The following is a 14,233-nucleotide window of genomic DNA, read 5'->3' as shown; positions in this document are numbered from 1 at the left end:
AGGTTGCTAGCAAAAAGCATGACCAGTTAGCCACATAACATGTAAGCACTAAATGCATGCTAACGATGTGCTAAAAACATGGCAGCAACATTTTATAGACTTCCTCTGAGTAAAACGATCTTTAAATGAAAGGTTGCATCATTTACACTGAAACTAAAGGTCAAAAAGAGTGTTATTTGCTAAAATTCATCCTTTTTATTAAATCTGAGGAATAATTTAGCATTATTCTCTTTCAGGTGAGCCCTGTAATTATGAACAAAAGCAGAGTGCTGAGTGAAACGCACCACAAATCAGTGAAATCCAGCCTGTTTTCTACTAAGGCGGTTTTATTATTTCAATTAACAGGAAACAAGGGCGACAATAGTTGCAGATTTATGAGGGACTGGCTGAAAATAGATTCCAATTACGATAGAGTCGGGTCAGAAAAGGTTGCGGTGGAAAAGACGGAGTGGTAAATAACCGGTGGTGGGACTTACAAACGCACACAAAACCACCAAAACAGAGAGTGAAAAAAAGCGTGGACTTGAAATGAAAACCTCGGGTTGACTCAGGTCACAGAATTAAACGCTATTTAGTTATCTGAATCTAGCAGACCAGAATTAAATTTTTAGGTAAACTCCACATAATTTGACAACAGAGCATTAAGCTGCAGTTTTGAGTTGCGCTGCTTCTGGTTTGGCCTCAAACCAAATCAACAATACACATACAATGAGGATTACTGCTACTCTAGTAATTTGAGTCATTGAATAAAGAGGCCATTACTGTTCCAAGTTGGACCACTCATAAATCCTGCTATTTAGTTTTTTTATTTATACTTAAACTCAACGTTTTTATGTCCTCAATTATACAGATGCTAAATGAAAAACACTCAAAATGCAGGTGAATTTTAAATATGTTATTATCAGGGTTCATGCAAGTTTCATCCAGTCAAATTTAAGACCTTTTAAGACCCCTTTAAAACACTTAAAATTTTTAGACTCTTCATTTTTTATCATTTTATTACAGGGATAACCATGAGGAATCATATAATTGTTTTTTATTTTGTTTTGAATTTGCTGTAAAAAAAAGTCTAATAGCGGTTGTGAATTGTATCTCCTCAAAATAAACTTGAATATAAAAAAAAAAAAAAGTTTTATTGAAATGGATTGGTGGTGATTGGATGGATGTCAGCCCGATTGAGAAGCTTTACTTCAGCAAAACAAAATTAAGACCCGTTAAAAATGATTTAAGACCTACAACACCAAATTTCCGTGAATTTAAGACTTTCTAAGGCCTAAAATTTAAGCAACTAATATAACTATTACGATTAAATATAAGCAAAATGTAAAATTATGTGTCTGCAAGAACAGTAGACTACTGAAAATGTAGGACTTTAAAATTATTTAGCCTGCCCTTTATTTTAACATGGTAAATTAGTCTTTTTATCCAGTCTGTTCAACAGTTTCATGTAATTAAATTTTTAAAAGCTTAAAGCTTAAAATAGTTTAACTCCACTTTGCAATTGCAATGTCAGTCTATAGCGAGCTTTACTGATGTAGATAGTGTTACAGTACATGGCGCTTAGCTGTATAGCACTGAGTAAATAGGTAGAGTAATGACATGACTGGCAAATTATAATGTGTTATCTTGTAAAATGTGCACTCAGTCCCATAGCTCTGTTAACTCACACAGAGGAATTTTACAGAGAAGATGTACGTAAATAATAAAAGTGCGCCTCACTTCAAGGCAGTTTTGCAACTCCCTGATAAGCAGATATTATTACACTACAGTATCATTACATCCTTAAAGTAAGAAAATCAAATCACTGAAAGACGTCCTTAAAGATTACACTAACAGGTTATATGCAGAAATCCTAAAGGTAATTTCAATACATTAAGACTTTAAAGACCTTCTCAGAATATTTTAAGACCTTATCACCAGTTCAAGTTCTAATCAGTATCCAACCTTTAACTTAATAAACAGTTGTAAATAAACAATTGTAGTTACATAAATCAAAAAACAAAAGAAACAAAGCTTCAAAGAACAAACTACGCGGTAGTTTTCAGCCCATGCTTCAGCCACTGTTCAAACTCAAAGAAGCTTGGCCAGACACGCGGGCCCGAACCAATCGCATGGATTGAGCACACTATTGTTAATATTAGAAGGAAAATAAATATGTTTATGCTTTTTTGAGTAAACACTTTGGACAACACTTAAACAAAATTTTGCACCTTGTAAAAATGGTATCAAGACTTTTTAATACCTCTTAATGGGCTTAATTTTCTCATAATTTATTTATTAACTTTTATTACTTTAAGACCCCACTGACACCCTGCTGTAAATGGCTGTTGTCATGACGATCGCACCAGACGCTGACAGCGCACGTGAATCTAGCACGAGTCAGATCAGGCCAGCTAAACTGTAGCTGCAGCTAAAAGAAAACAACTCCTCATAAAGATGAATGCCATGATCATGTTACTGATGTAATAATGTTTAATGTACAACCTGATTCTGATTGATATTTTCCAAAAACGCCCTTCAATCACATTCTAGTCTTGTTTTTATTAGTCAACAAAAATGTCAATATGTTTTTATTATAGTTGTCATCATCATCATCACTTTATTTTTATTTAGTTTTCGTCAGTAGAAACTTGTTTGTTCACTAAAATTCTGGCAAAATTTCCATTAAACAAATATACACTGATTCAGAACCTATAACCAAATATTTCCAGGATGAATTTTTTCAATTAATTTTGCCAACAGCATGTGGAGTCACGTGCCCCGCTCTGTTAAAGGCTGAGGCTGACTTTCTATGGCCATTTTGCAGCCACATCTCATCTCTGGTCAAGTAGGACAATAGATCCATTCTTCAGCCTAACTTTTGCACTACATTGACGATGACTGTTAGAGATGTCTTAAGATGGCATATTTTCTATTACATTAAAATTATTATTTACATTAAAATATTTGATTACAGAATATGCAAAAAATACACTGTTTAAACAATTATTTACAGGATATGCAAGAGTAATTTTATTTTGAAATGATACTGCTTATTTTCCACTTTTAATATGAAAAGCCTTGAAAATTATTTATTTTGTTTCCGAAAATGCAAGTTACTTATTTTCACTATTTATGAAAAAAAAACAGACTGTTCGATTTAGGCAATGCGAGTTTTAATTTCAGTTGTTTAATGCTGATGTTCGATAAATATTCATAGATAGTAGATAGAGTGTGTTTCCTTTATTTTAAAATCAAGCTATGCACCTTTCATTCAAAAATCTCTCACTTGTAATATGTGAGCATATTTACTCTACAAAACCTGTCAGTGAACTGTGAGGGCAAAAAAAAAGTAACAAATAAAGCAATCGTTCATTATTGCAATGATTGTAGGCCTAATCGCCAAGCCCTAAATTCTAGCTATTTTAATATGAAGATTAACTACATGAAAATAGCTAAAATTGAAATATAATATTAAAAATTAGTGTACAAGTTTAACAGAAATTATTATAACACATTATATTCAGATTATAATTTGTGAATTAACTGCATACATCTTAAATTAATGAACAAGTTTATGTACATTTAACTTACTATAATTCATTATGTTGTTAATAAAATTCCAATAATAAAAGATATACATCATATATTTTTTTAAAAATGCTTGTTTAGAAGTATGAAAGTATAATGTTTGATTCAAATCTACAACTCCAATAAAGGCTGTATAGAATTTATATTTTGTAATTAAGTCTAGAAATTAAGACACCATATATTTGTTTATAGAAAACTTAAACACACAAACAGACACACAACCATACATTAATGATGTTAACATTACACCTGTTTCAAAACTGATGTGAAAATGAATGGAATGTGTACTTCTGTCATTGATAGATGTTACATTTTAAGAAAAGCCTCCTGGAATAGAAAGTCAGCTGAAAACTTCTAGTCATGTGAGAACAAAAATAAGACAGCAGACAAAGTGTGAAAACTATAAATTGATGAAGAATTGAGCAGGAGTGTTCTGGTGTTTCAGAGGACCAGGTCTTAGCTCTTTACCTTTCGGCGTGTCCTCGTTCAGTGGCTGGAAAGCAGGGGTGTTTGGATTCCAGATGCCTGTGATCACATAAGCCTTCCCATCTGCATTTTTACCCATAGACTCCTTTAAACATAAACAAACGCAGGCAATGATCAGTCTCTTACATAAATGATGTATAGAAAGGTTCAGAATTAAAATATAGAAAATCAAATATACATATTTTAGATTTTAGATTTTGAAAATATCCACCAATGTTATTAGTAATTATTAATATTAAGCATTAAAAAGTTAAACATACTGTACAATGACAAACACAGACATGCATGAATAAGTTTTTTGTTTATATATTAATTTTGTAGAATTAAAATCTATATAAAATAAAAAAATGTCTTAATATATATTTTCATATACAAAAAAATACAAAAAATATATTTCATATACACTGTAAAAAATATCTGTAAATTAACAGTTTTTAAATGTTGTGTTTTCCATTTATTTACGGTTGTGAATTGCATTATGGGATGTTGAGCTCTGCTCTGTTGAATTTTGATGTTGTTTGTTAAAGTTTAACAAAGTAACTTTTATTGACATTTTAGCAGTCTGAAATAATATAATGTATAATAAATAACATATAGAAAAATAAGTCTCTAAAATAACATCAAAATGTACAGGCAGCTTATTAACTGTTAATTTACAGTGAAAAGCACTTACCTGGAAAAATTACATCAAATACAATTTATATTTGTTATACTTTTTAGTATGTTTATATGAATTAAAATAATTTAAATATAAATACTTATATTCTATAAAATGTTGCATTACTTTGTATTCATACATACTGTAGTAGTAATTTGAAATAAATTATAATTCTGTGGAATAGAAACTATAGAAATGCAACAAGCAGATCCACACAAAACTATCAAATTAAACAATATTTTTCAAAACAGAATATTCTATCTAATATATGCAAACACAAACATCATAACATTGTCTTTGTTTGTTTTTTCAAAATTCATATAATATTACATTACATACAGTTGAAGTCAGAACTATTAGCCCCTGTGTTTATTTTTTTTCCCAATTTCTGTTAAACAAAGAGATTTCCCCAACACATTTCTAAACATAATAGTTTTTATAACTCATTTATTTTATCTTTGTCATGATGACAGAAAATAATATTTGACTAGACATATTTCAAGGCACTTCTATACAGCTTAAAGTGACATTTAAAGGCTTATCTAGGTTAATTAGGTGAACTAGGCAGGTTAGGGTAATCAGCGAAGTTATTATATAACGATGATTTGTTCTGTAGACTATCGAAAAAATTTAGCTTAAGGGGCTAATAATTTTGACCTTAAAATGGTTTTTAAAAAAATTTTAAATTGCTTTTACTCTAGCCGAAATAAAACAAATAAAACAAATAATTTCTCCAGAAGAAAAATATTATCAGACATACTGCAAAAATTTCCCCGCCCTGTTTAACATCATTTGGAAAATATTTAGAAAGGAATCATGATATTACCATCAACATTCCTTATAAGTCAACCTCTAAAATTGTATCTTTATTTTTTTTTAAAAAGGCAAAAAAAAAAAAAATCATCTTTTCTCATCACATTTATCTAATTTGACAAGTTTTGCTATAATTTTTAGTTTAATATTTAACCATTTAATATTTGACAGTGACATCACTGTTGCCAAAGGCTTGCTTGGTTTTGGGACTTTTGGAGTTGTGCATCGATGGATTTGCTCTTCTGTGTTTGGACTTACAGCAATAAAAAATTAAACCACACTGAAATGAATTAAAAACTGAAATTCAACTCAGAAAACTGGACTGACACTTTCATTTTACTCGAACTTCTATGTTAAGCTGCTTTGACACGATCTACATCGTAAAAGCGCTATAGAAATAAGGATGAATTGGAAAAAAAAACACAAGAAAGAACACAAAAATCATCTGCAGCCCTTGCATGGCAAGAGTTTCAAATAAAAGCATTAAAAGCTTAGGATTATGAATTATAATCATGTGAAAAACACCTGCTACCACATCGATAAACCTTTTTTAAGACAGGAACAGCTGTTATTTCTTTAGATAAGGAACAAAATATATCAAAAAAATTCAGCAATTTGATTCAAAGTTAATTGCATTAAACAGGGCTGCAAGCAGCAATTACTGAGGTTGAAGTATTTTTTATTTTTTTTGCAAACCTAAAATCAGCTAAACAAGTGACTTGCAAGCATTTTAACAATTTCAGGTCATTTGCCTTGGACATAAAGCATTTTCTATGTCTTCCAAACCATTATAGCGCCACCTATGGACTGATGGAAAATGGAATCATATAATGTATGTTCTCACCTTATTTTATGAAAATCAGACTTTTTGTTTAGAATTTATAAGCTTTTGGGTATATTTGACCACACCCATTTGTTAAATGAGCTTATTTTGTCAAATGTTCAAATGCAAAAAAGGTAAATATACAATTATTAATCAAATCAGCCTGGAGATTTAATTTTGATCACAAGATTAGTTTGGATGATCACTTTGACTGCAAAATAGTAATCTCCAACAATTCCTAAAAAAATAGTTTTGCTCCTAAACTCTTCCAAAAATGGCTGGCTTGTGGTTTAACCATGATTGTTTAATCTATTGAGAGCTATAAATAAGAAGCACTGCTGCTGAAACCATTAAAAAGACTTGCACAAAAATAAATCCCAACATTAAGCCTTGTAGGATGTTTGATTCAGCTGTCTCCGTGAACTCTCCGCTTGATTGAACTGCTAATTGTTTTTCGGTCTTGATGTGCAAAAACTGTTACAGCATCACTAGCTCAAGGCCTAATGTGAAATCGTGCTTTTTAATGAATAATAAAAGTCCACATTTCCATTAAGTGTTTCTAAAATCGGCAGCAGAATAGTGATTAAAATGAGTGAGGGTATATGCAATTAGTGCATGGTATCCAGCCCAGGAGTTATTCTAATTAGAAATCCTGGGTAAAACTCGAGAGAAAAAAATGTCTGACCATATCGAGAAGATGCATGTCACTGTTGCGCACTTTCTGACCAGGACTGAGCAGCATCCCGAAGCACCTGCAAAATAAAAGACAGTGGTACATATAGTATAATATTTTTACAGTGTCAGATGTAATATTAATAAGACAGAACAGCAATATTTAATAAATCAAACAGGAACATTAGGTGCATTATTAATGTACATACAGTATATATACACATGTATATGACTGAATAAAAAAATTATGAGAGCTTTCTGTGAGGATTATTAAGTGTTTGTGATGGGGGTCAATTTCACAGAAAGAGCATCTTCACTGGAACTACAGCGACATCATGTGGTTGCACAAGGAACCATATTTTGACAACAGTAGTCAACATTTGATGCGGATCAAAAAAAATATTCAAAATTATCCTAAGACAAGAATGGGTGTTGTTGAATAGCTTTAAGACAACTTTGATAAAAGGTTTTGATACATTTCAAATGTTAACTACATAGATATCTATTTATTGAACACTGCATATACTGTAGGTCAGTGTGTTTATGGTTATGTAACTTTATATTATATACAAAGTTCCCAGTCTTTCGTGGACACCAAATTCAGGGACTCTCAAGGACTTTTTAAAATCACTAATAATGTTATATCAAGCACATTGATTACACTTTATTTTGATGGTCGCTATTGCTGTAGTTTCAAGAAACATGGGAACCCTGTATATAGAAATAGAACATGTTACCTGCTAATTTTGCAATGTTTCTAATTCATAGTTTAAATCTAAACCTTTTTAATTCGTTTTTTTAAGTTTAGCCATTATAACACAAAATCCAGTTCTGAAAAGGGAGAAAAGGTGTGAATTTGTCGCTCTGGAAACAGCGTCTCATAACCCACCGCTCTATGACCAGCTCCTTATTGTTTAGCTGCTGGACAACCACAGACACTTTCTTCTGTACGCCCTGCCGCAGCTTGAAGTAATATTTATCTCTGTCTTTGGGAACTGGACTACAAGTTAAAAGAAGAATACAAAAATAAAAAGTGTCACTTACATTTGGTTGGCCAGAAATTTAAATAAAGCAACAGTGCTGAAAGCATGAGACAAAAGCAGAAACAAGCTTTTTCAGAAGCGAGTAAAGAGCGACCTGAAGTTTCCTTTCCCATCATCTTCTCTCACTTCTAGAGAAACACTAAAAGTGAAAACGTCGCTGTCAGGGGAAAGTGGCAACGGCGAGTCTTGCATCTCTGTGGCAGCTTTTGCCGAACGCTTGAAGGCCGTCGAGAAGCTATAGAGGATGCGACTAACCTAAAAATATAAATAAATAAAAAAAGGGTTTGAAAGATTGGGTTTAATGTGGGTTTCAAGACTACTTTAATGAAGAGATGAAACTCACCGCCTCTTTGATATGGCAGGAAAAGACGTGAATCTGAAAGTCCTCAGAGCTGCGGTAGCTCTCAGTGAAAGAAAAGCAGTCACTCTCAACAGATCCCTCGCATCCTCGTGCGCAAAACAACACCTTATAGATGGGAAAAGACGCTATTTCTGTTCCGCTGGCCTGGTCCACGATCCTGGAATCATTAAAAACATAACAGACCTATAACTAAAACTGTGTGTGAAACCTAGAGTTTCCAGGTACATGCAAAGGTTTACTTTTAACTTAACATAGCACATAAATAAAGCAAAGAGTTATATGTATACAATTATTTTGCATACAAAATACAATTATGCAAGGATCTCCATAAAGCGAGCATGCACATACAGTCCAAAATTACTACAATGTGATGTATATATGTATGTACACACACACACACACACACACACACACACACACACACACACACACACACACACACACACACACACACACACACACACACACACACACACACACACACACACACACACACACACACACACACACACACACACACACACACACACACACACACACACACACCCTGACAAAAGTCTTTGTCGCTTCTCCAAGTTTTAAGAACAACAAATAATAACTTGACTTTTAGTTGATCTTTGGGATCAGAAGTGGCTTATATGAAAGGCCAAGGCCTCTAGATCAGGCTTTTTTCGCAAAATAAGACATGATCATGCTTTAGGTTTTTATTATCTAATTAGGCCAGTAATGTCTGACTTTGCTTAGACAAAAGTCTTGTCACTTAACAGAAATAATGTACTGTATACAATATAAAGTCACGGTGCAGTGGAAAAAGAATTAATATTGTGTATGACTCCCATGAGCTTGGAGGACTGCATCCATACATCTCTGCAATGACTCCCAGAGATTAATAAGATTTTTTGAATTCATCTTCAATGCCTCCTCCATCTTACCCCAGGCATGCTGAATAATGTTCATGTCTGTTGACTGGGCTGGCCAATTCTGGAACACCTTGACCTTCTGTGCTTTCAGGAACTTTGATGTGGAGGCTGAAGTATGAGAAGGAGCGCTATCCAGCTGAAGAATTTGCCCTCTACTGTGGTTTGTAATGTAATGGGCAGCACAAATGTCTTGACACCTCAGGCTGTTGATGTTGCCCATCCACTCTTCACATCTCTCGCATGACTCCATACTGAATGTAATCCCAAACCATTATTTTTCCTTCACTAAACTGGACTGATTTCTCTGAAAATCTTGGGTCCATACGGGTTTTAATAGGTCTTCCACAGTGTTTGTGATGATTGAGATGCAGTTCAACAGATGATTCATTGGTAAAATCTACCTTCTGCCACTTTTCCAGATCAACTGGAAGTCAAATTATTATTGTTGCATTTACAACTGGGATGGACGACAAGACTTTTGTCAGGTAGTGTATATGTGATGCAAAAAAAAAAAACACTTTGGATGCATCTGACCAAAAAAAAAGCTAAACCCCTTATTAATGTAAGTATTTTGACATTAAATAATGTTTTGTTTTTATTCAAGTCACTAACTTAAATAAGACTGATAAATAAAAAAAAAGGAAGTCAATAAAATAAGCACATTGTATTGACAATAAAACTTTACTGACAGTGAATGAGTCAAGAGGAATCATTTTACCAGCGTTGCAATGACAGCAAAGTAGTGATACTGCAAGAAGCAGGAAAACGTTTACCACACAGAAATGTCCTGTAGTCACGTTATAGTAGTAGACTTGCTTTTCCGGTATACATGAGCAAACATCCAACATATATTTTGAACATTAAGTATGTTTTCTGTTCTAATGTGAATAATATATGGGTTTAGTACATTGTTTCTTATAAATATTTTTCACAGCATCCCATTTTTGTACTTTTTAAAATAATTTATAGTACAATTTATTTTTTGGGAGATTTACATAAATGTACTTTTTATACTTGTATGAAATAGTTAAATGTAATTCTTTAACAAATTCGAATGCAAAAGAGTATTTAGAACCATTAGAATATTCACAGGAGCTGTTTTTGAGATTACTGAAAAAGACAAAGCAAGATGTTTAACCTGAGGTTACACCACAGTTCCTAAGAAAAAAAAAAGAAAAAGAAAAAACAGAGAGCACTCAGGGTGAGAAACCAGAAGTGCTACATCTAATTCACAAACCTGAAATAAGAGCTAAAAGCAGCTTAAACAACAGCTGTTTCTGACAGTCATGAAGATCCCGAGGCTTCAGAAAGTCACATTTTACACTTCTGACGTAGAGTGTGATTTGACTCAATGGTGAGAAAGATAAATGAAAGCCTTTGAGGATTCGGGAGATAAGTGCAAAACAAATACATTTTTGGAGATGCATCTGACGCAAGTGTAATCTGTGTTCCAGAATATAAAAATAAATCTGCTAATCAAAATACAAATACTGATTTATAGAATGCTAATTTGATATAATTTGCTATGCTGATTTAAAAAATATAATTTGCGATGAAACAAAACTGATAAAAGTTCAATTTTAAATAAATTACATTTGTACAAATAAATGTATTTGCAAAAAAAGAGAACATTATACATTGATGAATAAAGAGACTAAGCAGAAGAAAAATGAATGAATATTTAAAAAGTTTTAAAAACCTTAAAATTACATTTATTTGAATGTATTTTGTAGGTTAAAATGTTTCAAATTTAAACTATGCATAACACCATATTTTTTATTTTATATTCTAGCAGTCAGTTCAAATTATTTTATGCATCAAGTAATTTAAATGTGTAAATCAAGTGAATATTAATTACATAAATAAATAAAATAATAAATGAAATAATGGAGCACCTGTGGACTACATACATTATTTTTGGCAAATGACTGACCGGACACAACCGTCGGAGCCGTTGGGCACATGGAGGATGACGGGAATGGGAATGGCACTCTCCGCCCTCAAGGTAGCCATGGCTTTCTGGGCCTCCGTCTCACTGCGTGGAGCCTTCACCCAGGTGCAGCCCAGATAGGACAGTTTACTGAATTGAACACTCTCTTCCTCTGGGACAGTCGGACTCTCGAGCAGTGCTGCTGAGGATTCTGTTGCGACAGACAATGAAGTGTTAACAAAGGCTGGAAAATTAATCTAAATGAAATCACAAACCTGCAATTTTCATGTACATCTTGTCAGGAAAGCAAGGTTGTGTGCTCAGTAGTAAATCTCCTCCAAAAGACCAGAGGGCGCTCTCACAAGGAAACTCCACACAGCAACGAAGAAGAAACTCAGGAAATCCCCATAGTGTTACATTATAAACATAAGTTTTTGCCATTTTTTTGTGTGTTTGTTCCAAGCGGCAACCTCACGCTCTCCCTTGTGAAGCCAATACTTCATATTGTAGTATAGTAACTACATAGTATAGTAACATAGTAACTGAAACTGCAATTCATCAACTTGCCTTTGGGGGCTGGCTCCATAAACTCCAGATGTCCACTGACTGCAATGCTAATTGGCCAATTTTACAGCTGATAAAAACATGTTTACAGCCTGGTACAAAACATGGTTTTGATGTATACATTTTCAATATTCAATATTAAATCATCTTTAAATATTCATCGTAGATAGTTTGATTGACTTTGTTCGTAGTGCTTGATCACTTAAACCAGGGGTGCCCAAAGGCGGTCCTGGAGGGCCGGTGTCCTGCAGATTTTAGCTCCTACTTGCCTCAAGACATCTGAATGGATGTTTGTAGAAAGCTTTGTAAGAGATTAACTAGCTAGCCCAGGCGTGTCTGATTGGGGTTGGAACTAAACTTTGCAGCACACCGGCCCTCCAGATCTGAGTTTAACATCCCTGATTTAAAAAGTATGTTTTCCATGTTCAATATTACATAAAATATGCTTATCACTGCCTGCTATTTTTTAATTAACATTTTTACAGAGTCCCAACATTTTGGAAACGAGTTATTTTGAGTCTTCATTTTATTTTAGATTTTGGAAATCAAGTAGCTCATTAAATCAGATTTCAGAAGTAAAGCAAAGGGTTTCGATAGTAATCATTTCTTCTTTCGACATCTACTGTAATTTTTTTGTTCCAACCTGTTTTATCTAAGGGTCCATTGTTAAGGGTGAGTGAATGAGGAAGTTTGAGCAAGGTGGAGAGGAAGTCAGTCTTCAAAGACCCTGATTATAGCCAACAGGAAGTAGATGTGATAAATAGACCAAGGTTCAGATGGCATCTGTTGTGTATGTGTACATCACTGATCACATTTCTTTTCTAGATCTGTTTTGAATAATGAAATAAATAAACACTGTTTTGAATGAGGAAAAAAATAAATATAATGAATAGGTATTATCAATTAATGGATCAATTAATGCATTACAAGTTTAGCATAAAAAAAATCTGGCTGATCAATCAGTTGAACCAGCAAAAGTATCCTGAAAATATTTAATAATTTACACAAACATATAAAATGTATAATATATGCATTAATTTACATCTATAACTAAATATTAATATTCCCAACATATCATTTTGTCTGATTTTTAAAGGTTACAATTTTTTTGTTTATTTGTAAAATGCATTACATGTTATTTGTATAATGCGTTATATCGAGGAAAACAAAGTCAAAGCAATGTCAGGTTGATTCATAAAATCAATATAATTTTGTCGGCTTTTCATAAAGAATTGACATAACAATGATGAAGATTTGCTGTTGTGTCTTTGAGCAGCATGTACCGTGTGGAGCTGTGTCCAGACTGGGCGGTCTGATCTGAGTGCATCCCTTCTCCTGTTCAGCTCCTGCTCCATCAGCAACATCATCCAACACCTCCTCCATCGCCCGCTCCAGCTGCTCACTCCCATTCCACGACATCTGAGACAAACACAATGCAGGTTACACAACACAACATTCTCAAACACAGGATAAAATCAGAGTAAAGGGGTACTTTAAACAAAAAGGGAAATTCTGTTATTAATTAGCGAACATCATGTTGTTTCAATCCCTTGAGACTTTTGTTTGTCTTCAAATAAAGTTTTTTTAAGATGAAATCTGAACGCTCCGAAAGAATTATAAGCCCCCCTGAATTTTTAGCCCCTGTTTATTGTTTTCCTCAATTTCTGTTTAACAGAGAGATTTTGTCAACACATTTCTAAACATAATAGTTTTAATAACTCATTTCTAATAACTGATTTATTTTATCTTTGCCCTGATGACAGTAAATATTATTTGACTGGATATTTTTCAAAACACTTCTATACAGCTTGTCTGAAATATTACAGGCTTTTACAGATGACATTTTGGGGATCTCTTTATCACTTCTTAATCACAATGCATCTTCACCATTTTCTCTAGAATTTTGTATATAATCATGCAAACTGTGTACAAACTTATTTCTCAGTTAAAAGCTTCATAATACAGAAATGAATAAAGCTGTGCAAGTTTAGTGTATGTAAAACTGGTAAAGTTAAACATTTTAAAACAATTTGTACTGTAATTGGTACAAATTGTGAAGACAACTACAAAAGAAATTTAAAAAAAGAAAATCAACTTGAGCACAATTTTGGGTAAAACAGAATAGGCTAAGAAATTACTCACTTTGATTCAAAACAAAAAAAGTCATTTAATTATAAAGGTATTATAATACCACATCCTCATAATTTCCTTGAAGTGCTTGAATGTTATTTATTTACTTTATTTCCTCTTTTTATTTCTATACTTAATGGATTATCTTGAGTATCAAGACAGTATTTAAGTAAAAAGCTCAGTATATCATAAATCTGTAAGTAAATGTGGAAATTTCTTAAATAAAAATCTAAATAAAAAATAATAATAATAAAAATAGACAC

The 14,233-nt window shown here is 32.9% G+C and overlaps 1 protein-coding gene across 3 annotated transcripts in view; it reads right to left on the bottom strand.

Moving 5' to 3' along the window:
• Positions 1-14,233, bottom strand: part of rabgap1l (RAB GTPase activating protein 1-like) — a 151,108-nt gene that overhangs the window by 127,978 nt on the left and 8,897 nt on the right. For all 3 annotated transcript variants that reach the window (XR_015521873.1, XM_087304168.1, XM_087304169.1), the window contains exons 3-9: positions 13,124-13,259; positions 11,280-11,487; positions 8,409-8,583; positions 8,160-8,320; positions 7,912-8,022; positions 7,036-7,102; positions 4,039-4,141 (exon numbers count right to left, since the gene is read on the bottom strand). Coding sequence is in view for 2 of the 3 variants with exons in the window: in XM_087304168.1 (XP_087160294.1) it covers positions 4,039-4,141; positions 7,036-7,102; positions 7,912-8,022; positions 8,160-8,320; positions 8,409-8,583; positions 11,280-11,487; positions 13,124-13,259 (961 nt within the window). In the remaining variant the exon portion in view is untranslated. The remainder of the gene's footprint in view (positions 1-4,038; positions 4,142-7,035; positions 7,103-7,911; positions 8,023-8,159; positions 8,321-8,408; positions 8,584-11,279; positions 11,488-13,123; positions 13,260-14,233) is intronic.

The sequence above is a fragment of the Danio rerio genome, chromosome 22 (genome assembly GCF_052040795.2).
Source record: "Danio rerio strain M-AB ecotype USA chromosome 22, GRCz13ab, whole genome shotgun sequence".
Classification (NCBI taxonomy): domain Eukaryota; kingdom Metazoa; phylum Chordata; class Actinopteri; order Cypriniformes; family Danionidae; genus Danio; species Danio rerio.
This window is presented reverse-complemented; position numbering and strand designations above follow the sequence as displayed.